General features: G+C 40.6%; 3 protein-coding genes across 7 annotated transcripts in view; all 3 read left to right on the top strand.

The window, feature by feature from the left end:
* LOC135338503 (uncharacterized) overlaps positions 1–21354 on the top strand; it is a 65646-nt gene extending 44292 nt beyond the window's left edge. Inside the window, exons 1-8 of one of the 5 annotated variants that reach the window (XR_010395505.1) lie at positions 12957–13605; positions 13807–14094; positions 14732–14899; positions 17130–17233; positions 17519–17672; positions 17770–18579; positions 18777–18887; positions 20517–21354. The gene's annotated coding sequence lies outside the window, so the exon portion shown is untranslated. The other 4 variants (XR_010395506.1, XR_010395504.1, XR_010395508.1 and 1 more) reach the window with 4 other exon arrangements.
* On the top strand, positions 372–5392 carry LOC135338922 (uncharacterized; the record flags this gene model as incomplete). Its single annotated transcript, XM_064535015.1, has 5 exons — positions 372–2582; positions 2693–2786; positions 2955–3017; positions 4700–5040; positions 5161–5392. Coding segments are annotated over 5 exons (2763 nt in total), but the record flags the coding sequence as incomplete, so codon positions are not given.
* Positions 21355–21491: 137 nt separating the features above from the next.
* LOC135338452 (uncharacterized) overlaps positions 21492–21761 on the top strand; it is a 92024-nt gene continuing 91754 nt past the window's right edge. Inside the window, exon 1 of the mRNA XM_064534589.1 lies at positions 21492–21707. Within this exon, the coding sequence (XP_064390659.1) occupies positions 21697–21707 (11 nt within the window). The 5' untranslated portion in view covers positions 21492–21696. The remainder of the gene's footprint in view (positions 21708–21761) is intronic.

Here is a 21761-nt window from a genome sequence, read left to right as displayed (position 1 = left end):
CGACTGCTACATATATTATATGGGACTGCTGCATTTATTATATGTGACTGATATACATATATTATATGGGACTGCTGCATTTATTATATGACGCTGCTGCATTTATTATTATATGCAACTGCTGCATATAATATATGCGACTGCTGCATTTATATATATCAGGTACATATACAAATGTACGTGCTACATTTGTATATGCAACCACTTCATTTGCTATATGCACATGCTGCATTTACATATGGGGCACCTGCATATCATATGCACCACTTGTATTTATATATATATATGTATTCATTTATGATGTACGTGCAATTTGTATTAATTTTGACACAAATGGCACCCTATATATAATTATACTCAATGATTATTGATGCATATCCATTGCAGATGTTCTTCTACTTGCCTGCCAGTATGGGGTTACCGAAATCGTGGAATATCTTCTGAATGACGTTGTTGGCTGTGATCCCAATATCAAAGATGACGATGGACACACACCACTCTTTCTTGCAAAGAACAAGGAAATCATTCTACTCTTGTTGCAACATGGAGCTACTGCCGAAGATGTCTATACCAATCATCGCAAAGCTCTTGGTAACGTGTTTTCAAAGGATCCCCTGAAAAACCCAGTGAAGATACTTGTTATCGGTCATGGTGGAGAAGGAAAGAGCACTCTCATTAAAGCAATGGAACACGAGCCAAATGCATTCACATCTCTAGTCAACATCTTCGTCTCTCCTAAAGAAGTCGATGGAGTGAGCAAGAAAACAGCCGGCATCATCCCTCAATTATTCAAGAGTCGTGTCTTTGGAGATGTGTTGGTCTATGACTTTGCTGGTCAAGAGGTCTACTACAGCAGCCATGCTGCCATTATCAAGAATACAGTCGATACGTGTCCACCCGTTTTTGTCATGGTAATCGGTCTCCAGAATAACGACACCATCACAGCAACCTCCGTCTCCTATTGGTTGGGAATTGTTGCCAACCAGTGTGCCAATATGGAGGGCAAAGCACCACTCATTGTGGTAGGTAGTCATGCTGATCTCGTGACAAGCACACAAGCGGAGCAAAAGAAGAAAATTATAGTACGAGCCATTCAAAAGTTTCCAATGTTTGATCTTGCTGGTTTTGTTTCAATGGATTGTCGCTTTTCAAGTTCTGATGGCATGATGAGTTTTAGGCATATTGTTGGAACTAGCTGTGCTTCCATTCGAGAGCGGTTGTCTGTGAGCCTCAATGCTCATATGTTTCTTGTCCACCTTCTTGACAAGTACTCGGGTGAGATTGCTGTAACCCTGGAAGAAGTTCAAGGGAAAATGAAGGATCGAGTTTCTAGAAAAGATGAAAAAGTTCTTTCTTTCGTGCCTACCAGCATTCCACGACTTGTTGAGATCTGTGTTCAACTCAGTGACAAAGGTCATATTCTTTTCCTTTGCAATGCTTCCTTTCCAGAAAAGAGCTTTATCGTTATTGACAAATCGAAACTCTTGGCTGAAGTAAATGGCACCATTTTTGCTCCCGAAGATTTCACACAGCATTGTGAGCTTTCCACAAGTACTGGGGTTGTTCTAAAATCAAATCTCGCTAAACACTTCCCCAATTTCAACATTGACATGCTCATTGGATACTTGTTTCATCTCGAGCTAGCCGTTCCCATTGAAGACAAAATAGTGCTCAGTCTTATCGACAAGCATCTTCCTGCAACTGCTGTGTCCGTCTCTGGAGGCTTCATCTTCTGTCCAGCACTGATCCGATTGGTAGCTTCCAGCGAACCAATGGCTACCACTATTAATTTCCAGTACAGTTTCAACTGGTCCCTGGCCTGTGCACACAATGACCATTTTTTCAACCCTCGATTTCTTCACGTTCTTCTCCTTCGACTGTCTCTGTCGCTTGGTCTTGCTCCAGTGGTGGACACTGACAATCCTGCCTTGCAAGGTCAATGCTCGGTCTGGAAGACTGGTGTGTGTTGGGTCACTGAGGATGGAATCAGAGTCCGTGTTGAGGTGATGGAGATGAAGAGTGTCACTATTCAACTACAAGCACCTAAGGTCTCGTTAGATGTACTCGATGTACGATCCACTGTTATCAACAAAGTGGTTGAAGCTGCTCGTGAGTTTTGCCCCAACATAGACACGGACGAACGGTTGTTACCTTCCACTGACATCGCTGGTGCTCCATTGTTTAGTATGAAATCTGTTGCTAAAAGCATTTCTTGTCAGAAGGAATTCGTTAAATCCACAACCAGCACACAAGTTGCACCAGTGAGTGAGCTGCTCCAATCTGAGGTGTACGCTGATCTCGGTGAGAATATTCTACAAGCTCTATGCAACGAAGGTGACCCAGCACATGACGAGAAAGTCTCTGATGGACTGCTCTCAGCTCTTTCATCTTGTTGGAGCAAGAATCGTGAACTATCAGACATTGTTTGTTCAGTTGTTTCTAGGGCTGCTAAGAGCACACATGGAATCAGTGGTAGTCTAGAGCATGCCCTGAGGGTGTGGAGGGACAGTGGTGACGGCACTTGCAGAGCATTGAGACTGATTCTGGATCCACTCAGTGTCTTCTCTGGGAAGAACCCTCTAGTGAGTCATGGAAACTAATTGAAAGTTATGTGCATTATGTACCAAAATTGTATCATGTTTCCAGACTCATAAGTTTGTTATGTTGAAATATACTTTTGTCTCATGATTAGGTTTTGGCTGGTGTTGCTCCTACGTTATTTTGTGAAAACATGTTGCCGCAACAACCTAATGAGTCTGAATCCTCACCCAGTCCAAGCACAATAGGTGAGCACTAAATTACCATTTTGCCGCTTATCCCCTTTGGCGTCTGAAAGTGGCAACCCATGCACTGATTTGCTATACTGTTATTGTTTACCTGATATTACATGCATGGTTATAATTATAGTCAAATTCTCGTGAATGACTGTATTCCCCTCCTATATCATTTATTAGACGGAGCCACGTTGATAACTATTGAGGAGAGGACGGAAGTCAGACAATTACCCTCAAGCCGTGGTGAGATCTCACTAAAATTACTTGTGGTACATTAATTTTAACAATGCACGTTTATAATAGGTTTAGGAGTTATTATTATTTGGTTTAGGGGTTATTATTATTTCTGCCTCAGTGGGCATTCAAGGTATATACCGGTAGTGTGTCTGTGTGTGTGTCTGCTTCAGCTGCTCAAGGATCAATGAAGTTCAAGGATAAGAGTTTCTATATAGCCATGTTTTTTTCGTGGATGTGAAAAATAATGCTTCGTTCTCGAGTTATGCCTTTATTTATATGGAATGCCATTGCAGCCTTTTCAGAAGAGTGCATAATAGCAAAACTTGTCCACAGAGGTAGTTTTGCTACTCTATACTTAGTAGTTATTAGCTCTGCACTATAAAAAGCTACCATTGCATGCATGGTAGAGCTGCAAGGCTCCGCTGATGGAGCCATTAATTTTAGACTTGGACTTTTGCGATACATACAATTATTTATAATTATATCGATCCTTTTGAACAAAAATCATTGATTTTTACATACTCTCTCAGCTTAATGCAAAAATGTCGATCATTACCCACTATTTCTCTGTGATTTTCTGGATTCTGCCTGTGCATGCAGCAAAATTAATTATCAAACATTAAGTTATAGTTATAACACGGGCACGAGGGATGTATGGAATATATTGCACTGAAGCACGAGGGCGCCAGCCCCGAGGGCTGAGTGCAATATATGCCATGCAGCCCGAGTGCACGTGTTATAACTAGTTTATATCCCGAGGGCATATAGCAACATAACACTGTCCTAGTAACACAATATAAACAGCACAAAAAAAGACAGAGACAACTCTAGACACAGCTCCATCTCTTCTCTCTTCTAGACGCCAGTATCTGCAGCGTGTAAGATTGGCATGACCGACGAATGGCTTGACACAAAATTGTTGGAGTTTCAACTGAAATCTGCAAAACAGCCCCACCCCACTTCTGGTGCTGCAAAACAGTCCCGCCTCACTTACTGCTGCAAAGAAACAGCCCCACCCCACTACTCAGTGAATACATGGTATTAGCTGCTGGTCTACGCTCGGCCTCATAACCAAGCCAAGAAAGCTCGCTTCTACACTGCTGCAAAACAGCTCATGCCCCCAGCAAAAAGAGCCACTTCTAGTGCTACGGTGAAGCAGAATTGACATGCATCACGATGTCGAGGACTAGGTCGATCTAGGAACACAGAATCTTCCACAAAATGAATCTTGGACAATTTTAAAACCTGCATGGTTGCAAAAAGAAACTCCAGCAGTGCTGAACATTCATTCCTGCATGGCTGGACATACTTTGATACTTGTTATTTCTCATGCATATTAATTTAATTTTAATTTAATTGTCTGTCTAATTGCCAGAGGGGCGTTTTGAGGTCAGTGCAATATGACTTTGCGGTCAGTGCAATATGACTTTCAGCAGTGCAATATGCTTTATATTGCACTTGGCAACAACATAGCAACGGGATATAAGGACTTATAAAGCTAGCTTTTATGCATCAGCACACACTCAATAATTATACTAAAGCTGACTTTTTCCAAATAGCTGCATTGATGTGCCATGCAATTGTATTGTCATTGTGAGGTAGAGACTGAAGTGATAGGACATAAACGCTTATAATTATTATTTTGATTGCTATAATTATTAGTATAATTATGGGCCCTATAATTATAGGACCAGCTGCTAATCGAGTCACACTTCAAGATCTAGTGAGCAGATACAGTCTGACTGACGAGCAGCTCAATAGTGAAATAGGGGACTCTGATAATTCTTACCTTGCCGAATATTTCGACGGGTCAAAAATCTATGCGAATGCAATGGGACTAACTCCTGCAGAACAGGCCGATGTGAATGAGTTGTACCATAAGAATGGAACTCAAGTAGCCATGACTGAATGCTTGACTATCTGGAAAAGACACAATCCTTACACAGCAACTTACAAAGCTCTACTGGAGTTGTTACTGGGACTGATAAAAGACAAGATAGCTGATGATATCTGTCAGCACTTGACTCAAGTGAGTATAGAATCAAGACTATAGTGTTAGTGATGTAAATGCTTACCAGACACATGCATATATTATTGTCTTGTGTTGGGTATATGTGATTATTCTATTGTATCTATTCTTATTGTACAGGAGGTGTCACTGTCTGTCATGTGTGGAGATGACATTGTTGTACAGGAATGTTAACACTAGCTTGCTCAATAGTATTACTACTCACCTTATTACTCACAATTTAGTTTGTAAGTAGCTTCATTAATTAATAAATTATTGTGTAATAATTATAATACGTTTCGAGTTTTACCAAGAATAAATTTTTTTCAATCGATGTTTCTATAATTATGCACTATTATTTTTGTAGTTCTTTTATTAACTTATTATTGACATTATAATTACAGTAGACTCTCGTTAATCCGGTTACGCTTGGGACGTCACTGTCACCATGCTGCTTGGCGAGGTGGCTCAGGAAATAGCTGCGGCCTAAAAACTAATTTTGCGGTTCTTGTCTCGAGGATAATGAAGGATAATGAAGTATAATCCAATTTCATTTGCTAAACCACACCTAAAACGTCATATCCGGCCGTAAAACACGTATTATCGTATAGTATAAATGAAAACCTTGTTTGGAACAGCCAGCACTGGCCGATAAACGGAATAGCGAGTGGCCGTACTTTAGGGTGAGTTTTGTTAAGTAAACATAATTATGCATATATATATAGCTAGCATTCCTTACCAAGCCAAATGGCTGGTATATCGAGGTGGCCGTACTTCAAAGATTCGGAATAGCGAGAGTCTACTGTAGTTTTAATAAGCAGGAAATGAATAGCTAGCAATAAAAAATAATATACATTGTATAATTATAATTACGTAACTATAATTATATTATACAAAGGATTAGTAATTAGCTGTCCTCACTCCTCATGCTGCATGCTCATCTTGTCAGCCAATGAGGGGGGGGAGCCAACAGCTAATTAGCTTCAGCTTGAGACATTAAGGTGGGGCCAGGGGAAAGGTTAGAATGTGTGTGTACATTAACATAATTATGACCATCTAACCAATCAAAACACTCTCTCCTCCATCCAACATGGCTTCAGAACTAGACATAGCTGTCAAACTCAGCTCCTAGAAACTATCAATGACTGGAACACCTTATGAAGTTAACCTTATTCCCTTTATGATATGCGAATAAAAACAAAATATATATATAGAGTAATAATTCACACAACTTGCCAATTCGCAACCTTTAGCATGTGTATATAATTATATGCATAACTTCTATTTCCCGTGATAATGCTGAGTGGTACACTTTATTTTCTCGCAAACCTGTTATGCAAATAGCAGTTAGGCTTATTACAGGAAACCCATTATACGTGCTCGTGCATGCCGAAGTAGAGTTCAAAGTGCTTTCAAAAGAACAAATTCCCGTATAGACATTGTAACTGTTGAATGTGAGAGCAATGTGAAGGAACAATCGCTAACAGCTGAGCAATTGACGATATCCCATGCAAAACCATGAGATATAACGTTCCGAATTGGAATGAAAAAATAAGTAGGTATAAATTATAAGAGTGCTCAAGTATAGCTAATACATTTATGTTACCAGTTTCTACAACTAGGATCGCCAACGAACATAATTATCTCAGGCACCGGACACTACCACATGCACGTTACAAGTTAAACAGGAAAAGCCCGATAACCATCCAGCGTTCTTTACACACTACAATATTGCATGCACTCAGTGCAACTCAAACTTCTGGAACGCGAGTACTAGCTATAGTCTATATAATTATAAGAGCAAACAGTGACGTAAAAGGATTCTCTAAACTGTGTTCAAACCAAGAGTAATACTGCATCAAAGTTATTTCCGTACCTGAAATTCAAAGCAAAGCAATACAAAACTAATACAAAATTACACCTCTTTTTTGTCTCGACAAATAAGATTATATAGCTAGTAACAGTGTCAAGTTTCGATGGAGAAAGCCAAAAATAGCCTATGAGGTCCCGATAAAAGCAAACAAGATGATACGGATGTGAAATACCTCAGGACACTCAACAATTTTTGAGAATCTAAGTTCCTCAACAAACTGCAAAGCTTGTACTATTAATATGCTCAATAGTTATACGATGACAAAAGCTAGGAATGTGCTGAGAATGCTTATACAATCATGCATATACAAAGTTGTGTGTAGATGTATTATATAAAGTGTAGATGTCAAAACCAAGATCATGTTATTGATTGTTCTATATAGAGCACTCTGCAAGTGTTATAACAGCACCATAATCTGGTCCAGCTATTTAATTACATAAGCAAAAATGTGACCAAAATATTTATCTATCCGACAAGAATTCACGACAAAGATGATCTCTCTGAGTTCCCCAACAAAGCTTGACGGTGAAATTATTGGAAGCAGGTTACTTGGAAGCTATCACTATAATGAAGAATTAGATTACTTGGATGTTGAGTAGTAAGAAAAGGCACCTCAGTGTATTTGTGATGGTGCATGCATGGCTTATATAGTATAGCCTCGAGACCAGGCCGATTAAAATCGGCCTGGTCTCGACTTATAGATGTAGATGGCTGCATGGGTTAACCAACTGATGCACTTCATTATAGAAGATGAAACAAATTATAGTGTCTGCATGGGAGGTACACACGTATGGACTCTTTTCCTCGTTCTTCAGGAGCCTCAAGGGCTGCTGATATTAAGGTGCATGTCTTCATAGATTTGTCTGTGCATGCAGGGAGATCCCTTTTATTAATGTCCGTGTATAATATAAAAGCAGTTGCAGAAAGTCTAGCATCATACTCACTAAAGATCAATCAACTGCCTCTTCAAAAAGCAGCAAACTCTCCGACGCTACGTATAAGAAGACATGAAGGCTCTCATCATTGTGACTGTAATAATCATGTTTAGGCCACTGTTAGTTGCATGCATACTTGTTTCAAATCAACCTCCCTCCTCGTTTTGCTCACCTCCTCAATTAAGTCAGCCATTATTTGAGGTCAAAGTCCTTTTTTTGGCTGACATTGCATTATTTTACCATGTGCCATGCAGTGCACCAAAAAGCCAGTGCGTAAACTATTTTTTTTCATACTCCGTCCTTTTATGTATTGTCGTCAGTTAAAATAATAGGACCAAAATATAATAATGGGATAATGAGTAATGAAGGCCTCCCTCCCTCCTTCATTGGGGTCGAGCTAGTATTCTCATCTGAAACAAATGCAACTAACAGTGGCCTCATAGAGAAACAAAGGAATTTATAGTTACCAAAAAGGTCCAATGAACCCTACAACAGGTTATACAAGGTCATAGCAAAATGTGTGTGACTACATGGACGGGAGAAAGTGTCTCTGACTGCTTATTCAATGTGGTTGCATTGTACACGATCCAGCCTCTCCTTCTTTTCTGCAGAAAGCTGCTGAGCCAGCAATAATAATAATCTGTAAAGCGCATGCGCGGAAAATCTTATAAAAAGCTGACACATGAAATTTCTCTACATTTCAAGCCCGTTCTCAAGACTCTGGATTCTTCTATACTCGCCAATAAGGTGGCCGGCCAGGAACACTAACGAATCTTCTCGAAGGCTACACGTACATGTATGGTGCCTGGAATAGAGTGACTGGTGAGGAGTGTTGTACTATTACTGTGGCTGCAGTTGTGTGTGTTAGGCTATTAATTTCTACAGAACTGAAAATGGACCACAAAAAACGTTAAAACTGCAAAATCAAGTGTCTAAGTCTACAAAATATCTTTAAGACAAGCTATCTACTCAAGTCCCCAAGTCAATTTATCTCCAGCCACTCGAAAAAACAACATCCTCATCCTTAAGGACAAGTGAGTGTGTATAATCTATATCACATGACATTAAGCCCCTCCCCCTAGCTACTGTTGTGTGTGTGTGTTGCTCTCCTCTCATGCAATCAATACACACTATACTGAGCTGCTCTGGTTGATGTGTACAATTGTTCCTACAGGGACACTGGAGGAACATGCAAGGACTCATACTGGCACTCCTCACCTGCATGGATAGGAGGCTGGAATGGCAGTTGTATTTTACTGAGCATTACAATTATGTAGTTACTGAGCATTATAATGACGTTCATTACTGAGCATTGTGTCCAATTAGCATGCTATAATCATGTGTCCTGACCTCTGACCCCAATCACCTCTTGTCACAATACATGTTGTGAGCCGGCCGGAGACCACTAACGGAACTCTAATAGAGGAAGCGTCCAGTCTATACAACGCACTGCTACTACTCAAGTACAATTAAGTCTGCGATCATCTCTCTACGTACTGGCAGAATTAACAAACTTCCTCCTCCTTAAAGACGAGTGAGTGTGTATAATCTGTATCACATGACATGCCCCTCCCCCTAGCTACTCTTGTGTGTGTGTGTTTGTAAGTTACTGAGCATTATAATAATTATGACTGACATGAGCATTATTGTATTAGTACTGAATTCCATGTTATGTGTTCCTCACCTCTACACTAATAATCTATTGTGTTTTACAATACAGACTACTGTTGGAATTCCAAGCAAGCAATGCAGAGCTGATTAATTTTAACTCGAAAAAACACACTATTAGACATGTACTGAGACTGAGACTGACTCCTTTAGTATTGAGTCCCACTCCCCCCCATGCATGTGTCCCCATGCATGCCTCTCTGCCATGCTCACCAGATTACAGGAAACAGCAAGCCTATCTACTATACTCCTACTGCTATACTCAAGTCAAGTCTCTATATCACTGGAAGGATTTCAATACAAACAACGTCCTCCTCCTTAAAGACGAGTGAGTGCATGTGTGTGATTTGTATCACATGATACTAAGCCCCTCCCCCTAGCTACTCTTGTGTAGCATAAACTGTATACACACATAGTGTTAAATGTTAGTATTGAGAGGCTTAAGTGGTCATAGTCTAGTAGGCATGTGTATAATTGTTTCTATACAGGGACAGTGGACGGACAGCGACTGATACTGGCACTCCTCACCTGGGTTGTACTGCAAGGGTGGAGTTATATCCAGCATTATAATAATAGGCATCATTATTATTACTGCATGAGCATTACATTACATGCTGTGTCCTAACCTCTGCCCTAACAATGTTATTATCACAATACATGTTCTGGGAGACCACTGGCGGAATTTGTAGAATACTAGAGGAAACAACACTATACAGAGTATCTACTGCTACTATACTGAATTAAGTCAAGTCTGTATGGAGCATCTCTTCATCGGCAATGACATCACTGGCATTGGTGGAATACAATGTCCTCCTCCTTAAGAAAAAGTGAGTGTCTATATTATATATGTATTACAGTGGATCCTCTGTTAACAACCACCTCCGAATAAAGGCCAATTGCTATATAACGGCCAGGCACTCAGGTCCCAAATAACAGTTTGTGTACTACAATTAAAACAACCTCTCAACCTCTGATGTATAAAGGCCAAAACATTGATCCCCATGCATGCAAAGGTGTTCGTTATAGAGGGGTTCCACTGCACATGCTCCTATAGCCATAAATATAGTGTTGTGTGTGTATTATGAGTTGCAACATTATTGTCCTATACAATCGTGTGTGTGTATTCTAACCCTCTGCCCTTGTACCCACAGCTACTACACTCAACTACATCTCATCAGTCATAATTCAATCATCAACTCATTAATTGGGGGCCCCTTCATATTTTCATTTCTTTTTTCTTTTTTCGTTGTTATAAATCATGAAAGAAGGAGAAAAATGATCAGGAGGAGGAGTGGTCAGGCCATACCTACAATGTACATGTGACCACGCCTCTAATGCAAGGCCACACCCACCTTTCCACACCTTCATGTGAGCTGTGGGTGTGCCTAGTACTACATACACACATGATGCTTTGTCCCTGTATAGACAGTACGTATAACTATACTCGATTTCTAACCACCTGGATTTAACATAACCTTCAAACCAACTGGAACTAACAGAACCTTCTAATCAACTGGACTGCGATAGCCTCAATAGGTAGGTGGTTTATACAACAACAATTGCTTGAAACTAATGTATTATGCATTTGCTGCAGATATCCCAGATGGTCCCATGGGCGAATGGGCGGGGGGCCAGCGATGCAGTGCCACATACTCGCGACGGTGCTGGCTGTCACACTGCATGGAGGGAGGACTATCTCTCTATAGTGTGCAAGAGCACTGCAAACTGAACACACTTTTGTAATTTCATTTTCTCAATGATTTGCTATAATTAATGTGGTTTTGAAAATTTAATAAGAAATTTGAACACAACAATTGTTGGATCAAGAGTTCATTAGCGCAACTCCCATAGGAAGCATTCTACCATACCTACGTCACAATAATTATACAATCATTGCAAATGTAGATTCCACAATGTATACATGAATGCAGGCATAATGGTGTACAGGAACACTTGCTCAAGTCAACTATTACTCACAATTAATATTAGTTTGTATAAGAAGCTTCATGGGTATGATAATTATAGATTCAAGCAGAATAATGGAATCTGGAAACGTTTCACATCCACGTCACGTCATTACTGTATCATCTATGATTGTATGACTGAATGTGAAGCTGGCAATACTAACAGTGTAGTGAAATAAGAGTTGACCTTTTTTAGCATGATTAGTTTTAAAAGCATGCCTTATTTCCCGCTCTACTTCACACTCCTGTATGACACCCCCCAAGCCGTCCAATGAGTTCCTCATGCATCCTCCACAGTGTCACTTTGTACTCCTCCATCCGCATCTGGCAACTTCTCGTACACATTGAAGTAACGTATACATGTGCAAAACATGAGTATAATTATTTATCACAGAAGTTTTGGATTAGTATAATAAAAGCTATACCAGATATTGACTGCCACCCATCAAAAGCATGCATCCTATACACTAGCTCCACTGAATAGTTCCTTGTCGATCATGACTAACCACTCACTTGTAGTCGCTGCGATGCTCTTTGCCACATTATCTACTGCCACTAGCTATTTACTGGAGTATCCCACAATTCCCGAACCTTGCGGAAGCTCCTATAGGGATCGCCAAACGATCGCTTTCCCTCACCAGCCATTCACTATTTTTTCTGTGCGGGTGTGTATGGTAAGGATCATCAAAACTATGGAACAGCTTTCTTCCTTGTTTTGTCAGTAGTTAATCTGTGTGACGATCATAACCCTCTTGTGCTTCTCACCCGCATTGGACTTTCAATCGGCGTGGTCTCGAGGCTAAGTCTCGCGAGGACAAGTCTTGCCATCAGGGACATCAATGGAACACTGAAGAAACTGGTGAAGACCCAGTGAGGGTGGAGTATAGCGGGGCAAGAGTGAGGTGGTGTTGGTCTAGCCCTACTGAGGAACACACTATGGAGCAAATACCAGCTCAGCATTTCAAATGCCATTTGATGGACTAATTAAAAATGACAAGCGGAAAGAAACGCTTTGAACGAAGTGATGACAACTGGCTGGAGGACAAAGGCTCGGGAAATAAGTATGGTTGTCCCAAAATTAATACCAGGAATAGGTTCAAAGGTCGATATTGAGGATATACCAATCACATGATCTAATCTCCCTACCTTTATGAGTTCCATCTCTGTAAGATTGTACACACACACACACACACACACACACACACAGGGTATGTGGTTCGTATCAGCGGTGGCAATGACAAGCAGGGCTTCCTCATGAAATAAGGTGTCCTCACTAATGGCCGTGTTAAGCTCCTCCTCAAGAAGGGGCACAGTTGTTACAGACCCAAACGCACTGGAGAGAGGAAACGCAAGTCAGTGAGAGGCTGCATAGTGGACAGCAACCTGAGTGTGCTCAATCTAGTCATCATCAAGAAAGGTGGGTACACAACTCTGCTGATTTAGATGTGCTCTGATAAAGAGAATTGATTTTGTTAGGTGTAACTATTGGGCAGGGTTTCATAATTATATACACAGTACTGCTGTCAAGCACACAATCAAGTTGGGGCGTCACCAACTTGCCCTCGATTGGTAGGAAGTCATGAATTTGTATAAAAAGTCTCACAGTATATCTCTCCAGGGTGTCATACAGGGAAATAAGAAAAGTAACCAGAAAATGTTGTTAAAAAAAGTTCAACTGTTATTTCAATACCCAGCTATGGACACTCAGTCATCATTGAAAGGGGGGGAAAATTGGAGCGAGGGGGGATATCCTCCTTTCCCCCCCTGTATGACACCCTGCTCTCTGTTTCCATACATAGTCTAATAAAGGTCGCGTGTAGCTCTAAGGTCAGTGTGTAAGGTCAAGTTTTTTAGCTTTATTCGCTGTCACTCTTAAAACTAATAACTTGTTGTGTGTATGGAGGCTTTATCCGAATAGCCGCGGTTATGATTTCATACGTAGTGCCGCCCACCGCGGAACCATTTTTACAAGTATACTTCCAGTTTTCAGCCCTTAGCAAAAAAAGGTGCGTAGCTTCGAAACCGTAGCAGTTTTCTTTGGGCAACTTTGCAGCTAGCTAGTCTACAGTAGCTACTCTATCAGGATCTCCTGGACTCCAACGGAATTGTCAACCAGCTAAGGCCACAGCGAAGGATCCTTTTAGAGGTAAGATTTTGTGCGTATAACGATCGTACTTGTAGCTTGTGCAGCGTTTATAAGCCTTCTTAGCTAATGTACTATACTTAGATACCTACTTAGATGCCTCAGAGTGTGCAGAGTATGCTTTAATAGTAGCTAAGTAAGGTTACAGCCTGTTTTTAGAGTGTAGTCTACACGGTTAGATATTCAATTATTTATCTTGTTCAGCATTCTCCTCGTGCAAAGAAAGATGCAACTAACTTTTAGGCAACTGCCTAGCATTCTCTGTCGGGATCTCCTGGTTTGGAACGGACGGCCACAGCACTTCATAGATAAGCTTTGTGGCTGTGTATTAAACTGCTAGTACGCTTACTCTACATAATAGATAGCTTGTAAAGTAGTAAATGTACACTGGTTACGTGTTACAGTCAGTACTAAGTATTTCTACTCATGTTCAACAGGCAGGATAAAAACTCATAGGAGTTGACGCTTTATACAACTACACAGAGAAAAGAGGTGTGCTGTTTTAGACCCTGAGTGTGTGCTATATGTGACAGGCTCTGGGAAAACAGACCAATTGGCGCAAGCTATAATTTTTGCGATCTATATACCAGATGATAGAGCAAAGAATTGCCTACGTATTGATGTGCTTAGTTTGCACATATCTCGTTCCATGCCTGAGTTATGCGCGTTGGAAACTCGAAGTTGTAAAACAGCAGTATTGAGAAACGCCCACTCAAAGATTGCTAAATTGGGAAAAGTAAGGTAATGGTGGCTGCTTAGACAAAGCGCTTTGGTGGAAAGAGTTGGATTCAGTGGATTCAGAGCATCAGATTTTGCAGAGAGGTAGTATAAAGACTGTAGATAACTATAATCCAAGAAAAAAAAATTATGAGATTATACACTGTAGTCTATAAATCTGGCTATTGCTCAATACCAGGATCTGCTCCAATTGGTCTGTTTTCCCAGAGCCTGTCACATATTAGCACCGTGGTGTGCTAAACAGTGATTCAGCACACTACATGTGCTGTTTTGTAGGCATATAGCACAGCCTACGTGTTGTATTGGTGTGCTTTTTCATGGCTTGTGATTTTGATGTTCGATTAATGTGCTAAATGGACTGTGCTAAATGTAATGGGGTGTGCTGAAACAGGTATCAGCACAGTGTGCTGTTTTCAGTACCAAATAAGGGCATGCAGTACAACAGATGTGCAGCTGCAGCTGCATAGCAACAAAGATTTTTTTTGCTGTTCTTGCAAAGAAGAAAAGAAGTTGAGTTTAGACATGGTTTGAGAGCTGTTTGACAAAACTGTGGAACTAGGTAAGTTTCCCTCAACATGCTGAACAATGCTGTACAATGTAATTACACAGCTATTGTATTGTACCAGGTGTCATACAGTACACAAGGGAGCATCTGTACAATGTAATTGCACAGCTATTGTATAATAATTATTGTACCAATTGTACCAGGTGTCATACAGTACACAGGGGAAGCATCTGTACAATGTAATTGCACAGCTATTGTATTGTACAAGGTGTCGTACAGTACACAAGGGAGCATCTGTACAATGTAATTGCACAGCTATTGTATTGTACCAGGTGTCGTACAGTACACAGGGGAGCATCTGTACAATGTAATTGCACAGCTATTGTATTGTACCAGGTGTCGTACAGTACACAAGGGAGCATCTGTACAATGTAATTGCACAGCTATTGTATTGTACCAGGTGTCGTACAGTACACAAGGGAGCATTTGTACAATGTAATTTCACAGCTATTGTATTGTACCAGGTGTCGTACAGTACACAAGGGAGCATCTGTACAATGTAATTGCACAGCTATTGTATTGTACCAGGTGTCGTACAGTACACAAGGGAGCATCTGTACAATGAAATTGCACAGCTATTGTATTGTACCAGGTGTCATACAGTACACAGGGGAGCATCTTTACAATGTAATTGCACAGCTATTGTATAATAATTATTGTACCAATTGTACCAGGTGTCATACAGTACACAGGGAGATTTTCAAATGGTAAAAAGCTTAGTTGGGTAAAAGCTAAGAAGTATAAATTAAACCTTGTACACATACATTGAAGCTAGCTAAATACAGTTTCATTTTGAAGCTTGATACATCAAATGCGCACTATACAGCCACGCTTGAGTTCTGGCTTCTTTACTGTGAGACTACTCTGGTCCCGGTGAATGTCCGGAGCGCTATAGCTATTCGTTAACACATAAAGCTTAGTTCCATTGCATGCATGTCTGACCAAGAACCACTGCCGTTTTCGACTGTACTTGTCATAGCGTACGTTGCACTATTATTGTATAGATGCAGTAAGCGGTTCCGTTTATGTAGTACGCCAGTACGTTTACACTGTATTAAAAGCGTTGCAATTTATCGTTGCACGTTGCAAGTATACATTTTGCAAAAAAAATAAACAAAGAGACAATCCTAGTCACCTCGAGTATCGTAGCTAGACTAGTTACTTAGCTATATGCTGTACATACTTGATGCTATGTTTCATTAATATATTGATTTATAATTATTGTACATACTAGATCTATTGCTTTTCACGTGTATATACATTATAGTTGTGAAACGCCAACTGCCCAGAGGGAAACCACGCCATTCGCAAAAATACGCCTAATTCCCTCTCACATCTAAAGTTCTTTCAAAATGGTGGTCGTACTTTTTTGATGGTACTATAATTAATTATTGTTGTAAGAATTGATGTGAAAAAACATATTGCAGGATGATGTTGAAAGTGACACGTGTTGGAGAGAGCATTAGCAGTTATCAGTTATCTGTCTATATACGTATACAGCGGTCAATATCCCATTCCGTTTGCGTAGTACGTTTAAAGTGTTTCCATTTTGATAAGTACTGTATTAAAAGCGTATTTTACTGTACCGTTGCTATATACCATTGCACTTTACAAATGCAGTGTGCTGTGTTTTTGAATACAAATCGACAATCCTCTAGTAACATAATATCCAGCTAAATTTTGCTTAGCTATAAGCCTATAGTTCTACATAGATCTAACAAAGAAATATAACGCACCATTCACCGCACTATTTTGATCTTAGCATAATTGCTATAGCTAACTTACATGTAGCTATAATGCAAGCTGCAAAATGTCATGACAACTATAGCTGCATGGGTGACCAAAGTAATTTTAACAACAGAAAAAAGCTCTTATCTTGAGCGTCCTTTTTAGCGCTTAATTTGCGCTGTATCAGTGTATATTATGCACGTACTACGTAAACGGAACGGGGACTTTATATTTACCACTTTGTAAGTTCATAATTGATAAAAATTGCTGCTACGGAAATCCCAAATTTCCTTGTGCGCAAAACGATTTTTGAAACAGTTCTATTGATTAATAATTTATAGGACAACGCAGTTTAATTAAACTTTTATATCGTTTCGGATTAAGCTTTATATGCAGCTCTTTTCTGACAATTAAGGGAAGGCTTGTAGTGGATTATATTTGTTGTTTTTAGAGTGTAGTCTACACGGTTAGATATTCAATTATTTATCTTGTTCAGCATTCTCCTCGTGCAAAGAAAGATGCAACTAACTTTTAGGCAACTGCCTAGCATTCTCTGTCGGGATCTCCTGGTTTGGAACGGACGGCCACAGCACTTCATAGGTAAGCTTTGTGGCTGTGTATTAAACTGCTAGTACGCTTACTCTACATAATAGATAGCTTGTAAAGTAGTAAATGTACACTGGTTACGTGTTACAGTCAGTACTAAGTATTTCTACTCATGTTCAACAGGCAGGATAGAAACTCATAGGAGTTGACGCTTTATACAACTAGTTACATGTTCTTATGCCATAGCATAAAACAGGGGTTGCCAGTGTGGCAAAACCACTTCTCGCACTGTAGGCAAAACCATGCTGTGTCCTTCCTTTTGTTTTTCTGATAACACAGATGGCAACGACCTCTGCGTACATCCTGGTGGTGAAGAGGGAAGTGAGCTATTCCTAGCGATTTCAAGGGTGTCTTGCTCTTTTTGGAGCAGTAGTCGCCAATTAGCTTCTTGGCCAACTCGTGACGAAATGAGAGGAGGGTTTTCAGTGCGTTGGTGGGTGAATACTGTCGATATAATATGTAGCTGTTCGTAATGCAAATATCCTTTAGGAAGAAGTAAATGTACATATAAAACTTATGGAATTTTGTAGGGCATCTGTAGTACCCTCTGAGCTGATCCCCTCTGTCGACACCCCCTATGAAGCGATTATAGTCCTCGATGCTCTGTGGGCACGGGACGGAGATTTTTTCGCCTGTCTTGACTGTACGTTGTACAGAGATGACCGAAGTGGCGTCAGAGGCTGTGGAGATCACACAGACAACCCTATTGTCGCTGAGACCGTCACCTTTTTCTTTCTGGAGAGTCATGTATTCCCCCCTGAAAAGGTAAATAATTATAATTTTTTATTATGCTTATTACTTTCTGTCAGCTTTGGCTGCTTGAGAGCCTTGGGGAAGCCTCTGCGGTCAGCGCGAGCTGTACCACAAGCATAAATGCCATCCTTCTCCAAGTCTTCTAACAGTTTGACAGACGTGAAATAGTTGTCAAAATAGACGTGGTGGTGCTTGCATGTGCTTCAACGAGGCTGTGAGGTCTTTCACAACTCGTGCTCCCAGTTGCTTCTCTGGTGTGGCTTCTCTCCCTGTATACACTTGTAGCATGTGGAAGTACCCGTCTGCTAGGACCCAAACCTTGATTCCTCTCTTCACAGGTTTATTTGGGAGGTACTGTTTCAGTGCAGATCTACCCTGAAACTTTATCATTGCCTCGTCTACTGCAACTTCACGGCCTAAGTTGTATGCAGCAGAACAGCGCTCGTTGATCTTATTGAAGAGGGGGCGTACTTTGGCCAAACGATCGCTACCTGGGGTGCCTGGAGTCGGGAGAGTGGTGTTGTCCGTGAAATGGAGGTATCGTCGGATGTCCCTAAAGCGATTGCGTGAGATCTTCGATGCAATTGGTGAGTAGTGGAATTGCACGTCTCTCCTCCAATCATTTTCAATCGTTGGGAGTTTCACGATCCCCATGAAATGCAGAATCCCATGTAAGCCTTTAGCTCAGCAGTCGTGAGTGGGGTCCATTTATCATGTTGTAGTGGGGTCATCATTTGCCTAGCGTATCAATTTGTCTCGGCTACTATGTTATCCATTATTTCAGTGGTAAAGAAATGCTGGTAAGGGAGAACTTGAGATGGATACAGCTGGGCCTACAGATTGGATGAAGGCCTCTCGAGAATGGTCATTGTGGGAGTCCAAGGGCAGGTTTCAGGTGTGTGTGTGTGTGTGTGTGTGTGTGTGTGTGTGTGTGTGTGTGTGTGTGTGTGTGTGTGTGTGTGTGTGTGTGTGTGTGTGTGTGTGTGTGTGTGTGTGTGTGTGTGTGTGTGTGTGTGTGTGTGTGTGTGTGTGTGTGTGTGTGTGTGTGTGGCTTAGGCAAATTTACAATTGTTGTGTAGTAACCAATTATAATTTGTCTGTACTGTGTTGTGCCACTGGCCTATAGGACATTGTGTTATTATAATGGTGTGCAACTCATTATTACCTCTTACTTGTGTAAAGTTATAATTGTCATGTTTTAGGCATTCCAAAGGTCACTTCAATTGTGGTTGTACTTTTTGGCTTCTGTGAGATAATTATTTTTACATTGTCTGTTCCCAATGCCAATGTATTAGGCCTGCAATCCATGCTTTTGTATTATTCTCAATGATTGTTGATAACCTGGGGAAAGTCTGTACAGATTCTCTCTATTATTGTCATGTGTTGTGCCACTGGCATAGGACATTGGTTATGTGTTATTATGGTGCAACTATAACCTTTTTGTAGGGTCATGTTTTAGGCATGCCAAAGGTCACTTCAATTTGTGGTTGTAGTTTTAGGCTTCTGTGAGATAATTGTTTTTACTTGCAATGTAATGTCTGTAGTAGGCACCCTCCAATTCTTTATGCTTTTTTGTTCCCAATGTATTCCCAGTGATAATGTATTTAGAATTCCCAGAGGCCACAAATTATTTATTTTGTTCCCTGTTGCAATTTAAATTCTGTTTGGCTTTCTGTGTGTGCATAACAGACACTTTTTGTAGTGTTATTATCTGTTCCCAATGCTAATGTTTAGGCACTCCCAAGGCTACAATTCCTTTATGAAATGTCCCTTATGAAATTAGGTCAATTTGATCCTAATCACTATGCACCTGTTACAATTCAATTCTGTTTGGCTTTTAGCTTTCTCTGTGTGTGTGCATAAGAGGCACTTCTTTGTACAGTTCCCAATGATAGCTTGTTGACTCAGAATCATGGTCACTGCTATCCAGGAGATCCTGCAGTACCTCCTCTCTAGATAGTATACAAAAACCTCTTAGTCATTGTTGTCCTGTAGAATTAATTTTTATTGTGTTTGTTGTGTTGTATCTTCACTTTGAATTTTAGTATTGAATGCAATTTTCACTTAAAAATACAAGCACATTTTTGATAGCTAACCTGTAGTGATCCGTGTCCCTATGGCTTCAGGTGTCCCTATGGCTTCAGGTGACCTTCGAGTGAATCCTTATGAGGTTGTGGAGACTTGGAAGATTCTGGCTTACCACAGCTATGCTAATAGTAGTGTTACATGCAGCTGCCCCAATATTGCATCATAGCAGCAACCCATAATTACGCAAATTTAAGTCATCCAGTTAATCAAGAATTTGGTTCTGATGCTCCACTGTATATAATTATATAGTATTCCGTGGTGTAGGTGATAGTGTGTGTGGTGTCTGCAACTGACCTCTTAGCTTCATGTGTGCATGCATGTGTCCCCTCCACACACCCCACACACTACACCCACACACCCCACACAATACACCCACTCCACACAACCAACACACTTCACCCCACCCACTCCACACACACCCCCACACACCTCACAGCACGGACTCACAGTCACTGCAGCAGGCTCTCTGTTACCTGCACTGTCAGGGGATTGTTCACAATGACCTGAGACTGCTGGGTCATGGCATCATTAAGAGGTCAGTACATAGTTACATGGGCATGACCTCTGTTATCTGAAATACTGAGGTCAGAGGTCATGAGTATGTTTATTGCTTTTGGGCCTAAATTTTATATTTTTTTGAAGAAAGAGCAAGGATATAGAGTGTCATACAGGGGGGATATCCCCCCTGCATTCATGCAGGTACTAGTTGGGGTCCATAGCTGGCAATTTTACATACTAACAGCTATAGGGTATTGAAGTAACAGTTGACCTTTTTTTTTAGCTAGTTACATTTCAACAATCATTTCCCACTATAATTATACGTACGGTAATCGTCTAATTTCATGCTAAAGAATGTATGTGCCTTTTGATGGAGGAATCAATGATTGATTTTAGTATACGTAGCTATACCCACATTGTATTATTATATACAGCTAAAATCCTTATCACACCCACACACCCCACCCCACCCACCCACCCACACACACACACCCACACACCACCCACACATACCACACCCACAGGCACAAGGCAGACTAGTGTCCTCCTGGTGAAGCTACACCTTCAACTGTATGAGATGTACACACAAGAACACAATCTGCTTGACTTCGATCAAGAGTGTACTAACTTTAATTTATTAGCTTACTAGTGACCTACGTATATATCACAACCATTATTTCCATTTCTTTCATGCATGTTTGTTCACTGCATTTCTTGATAATTATAATCATGATGACTAATGGTGACTATTTTGGTCACTATTATTATACCGTAAATATGTATAACACTCTCTTGGTGAGACCTCAACAAATTTACTGCTATCATGCATTTTATGCAAATATTGGGTGTGTAGGTAAAGATCATTAATAAAAAAAATAACATCAGATCAAGCTAAAAAAGGGCGTATCTTGTAAACTCAAGTAAACAAAGCTTCTGGGTACATGTACAGGTGTCAGCTCTTTGACAAAATACTTTTTGAGCTGACAAAATAGATACTATAGCTAGACTAGACTGTGATTGAGCTGAAGTAACTCTGCGGATCAGGGCTATACACTTATCTTGCAGCTACTAGAGTCCCTGGCCGCCCCAGGCCAGGGCAGGTCAGGAAGGTCAGGACAATGGCAGCAAGGTGAGCTTGTACTGTACATAATATCTGGTGGCCTGTCTGTGTATGTATTCAGGG

The sequence above is a fragment of the Halichondria panicea genome, chromosome 7 (assembly GCF_963675165.1).
Source record: "Halichondria panicea chromosome 7, odHalPani1.1, whole genome shotgun sequence".
NCBI classification, from domain to species: domain Eukaryota; kingdom Metazoa; phylum Porifera; class Demospongiae; order Suberitida; family Halichondriidae; genus Halichondria; species Halichondria panicea.
The sequence above is the reverse complement of the archived record's forward strand: the minus strand, read 5'-3'. Positions and strand labels throughout refer to the sequence as shown.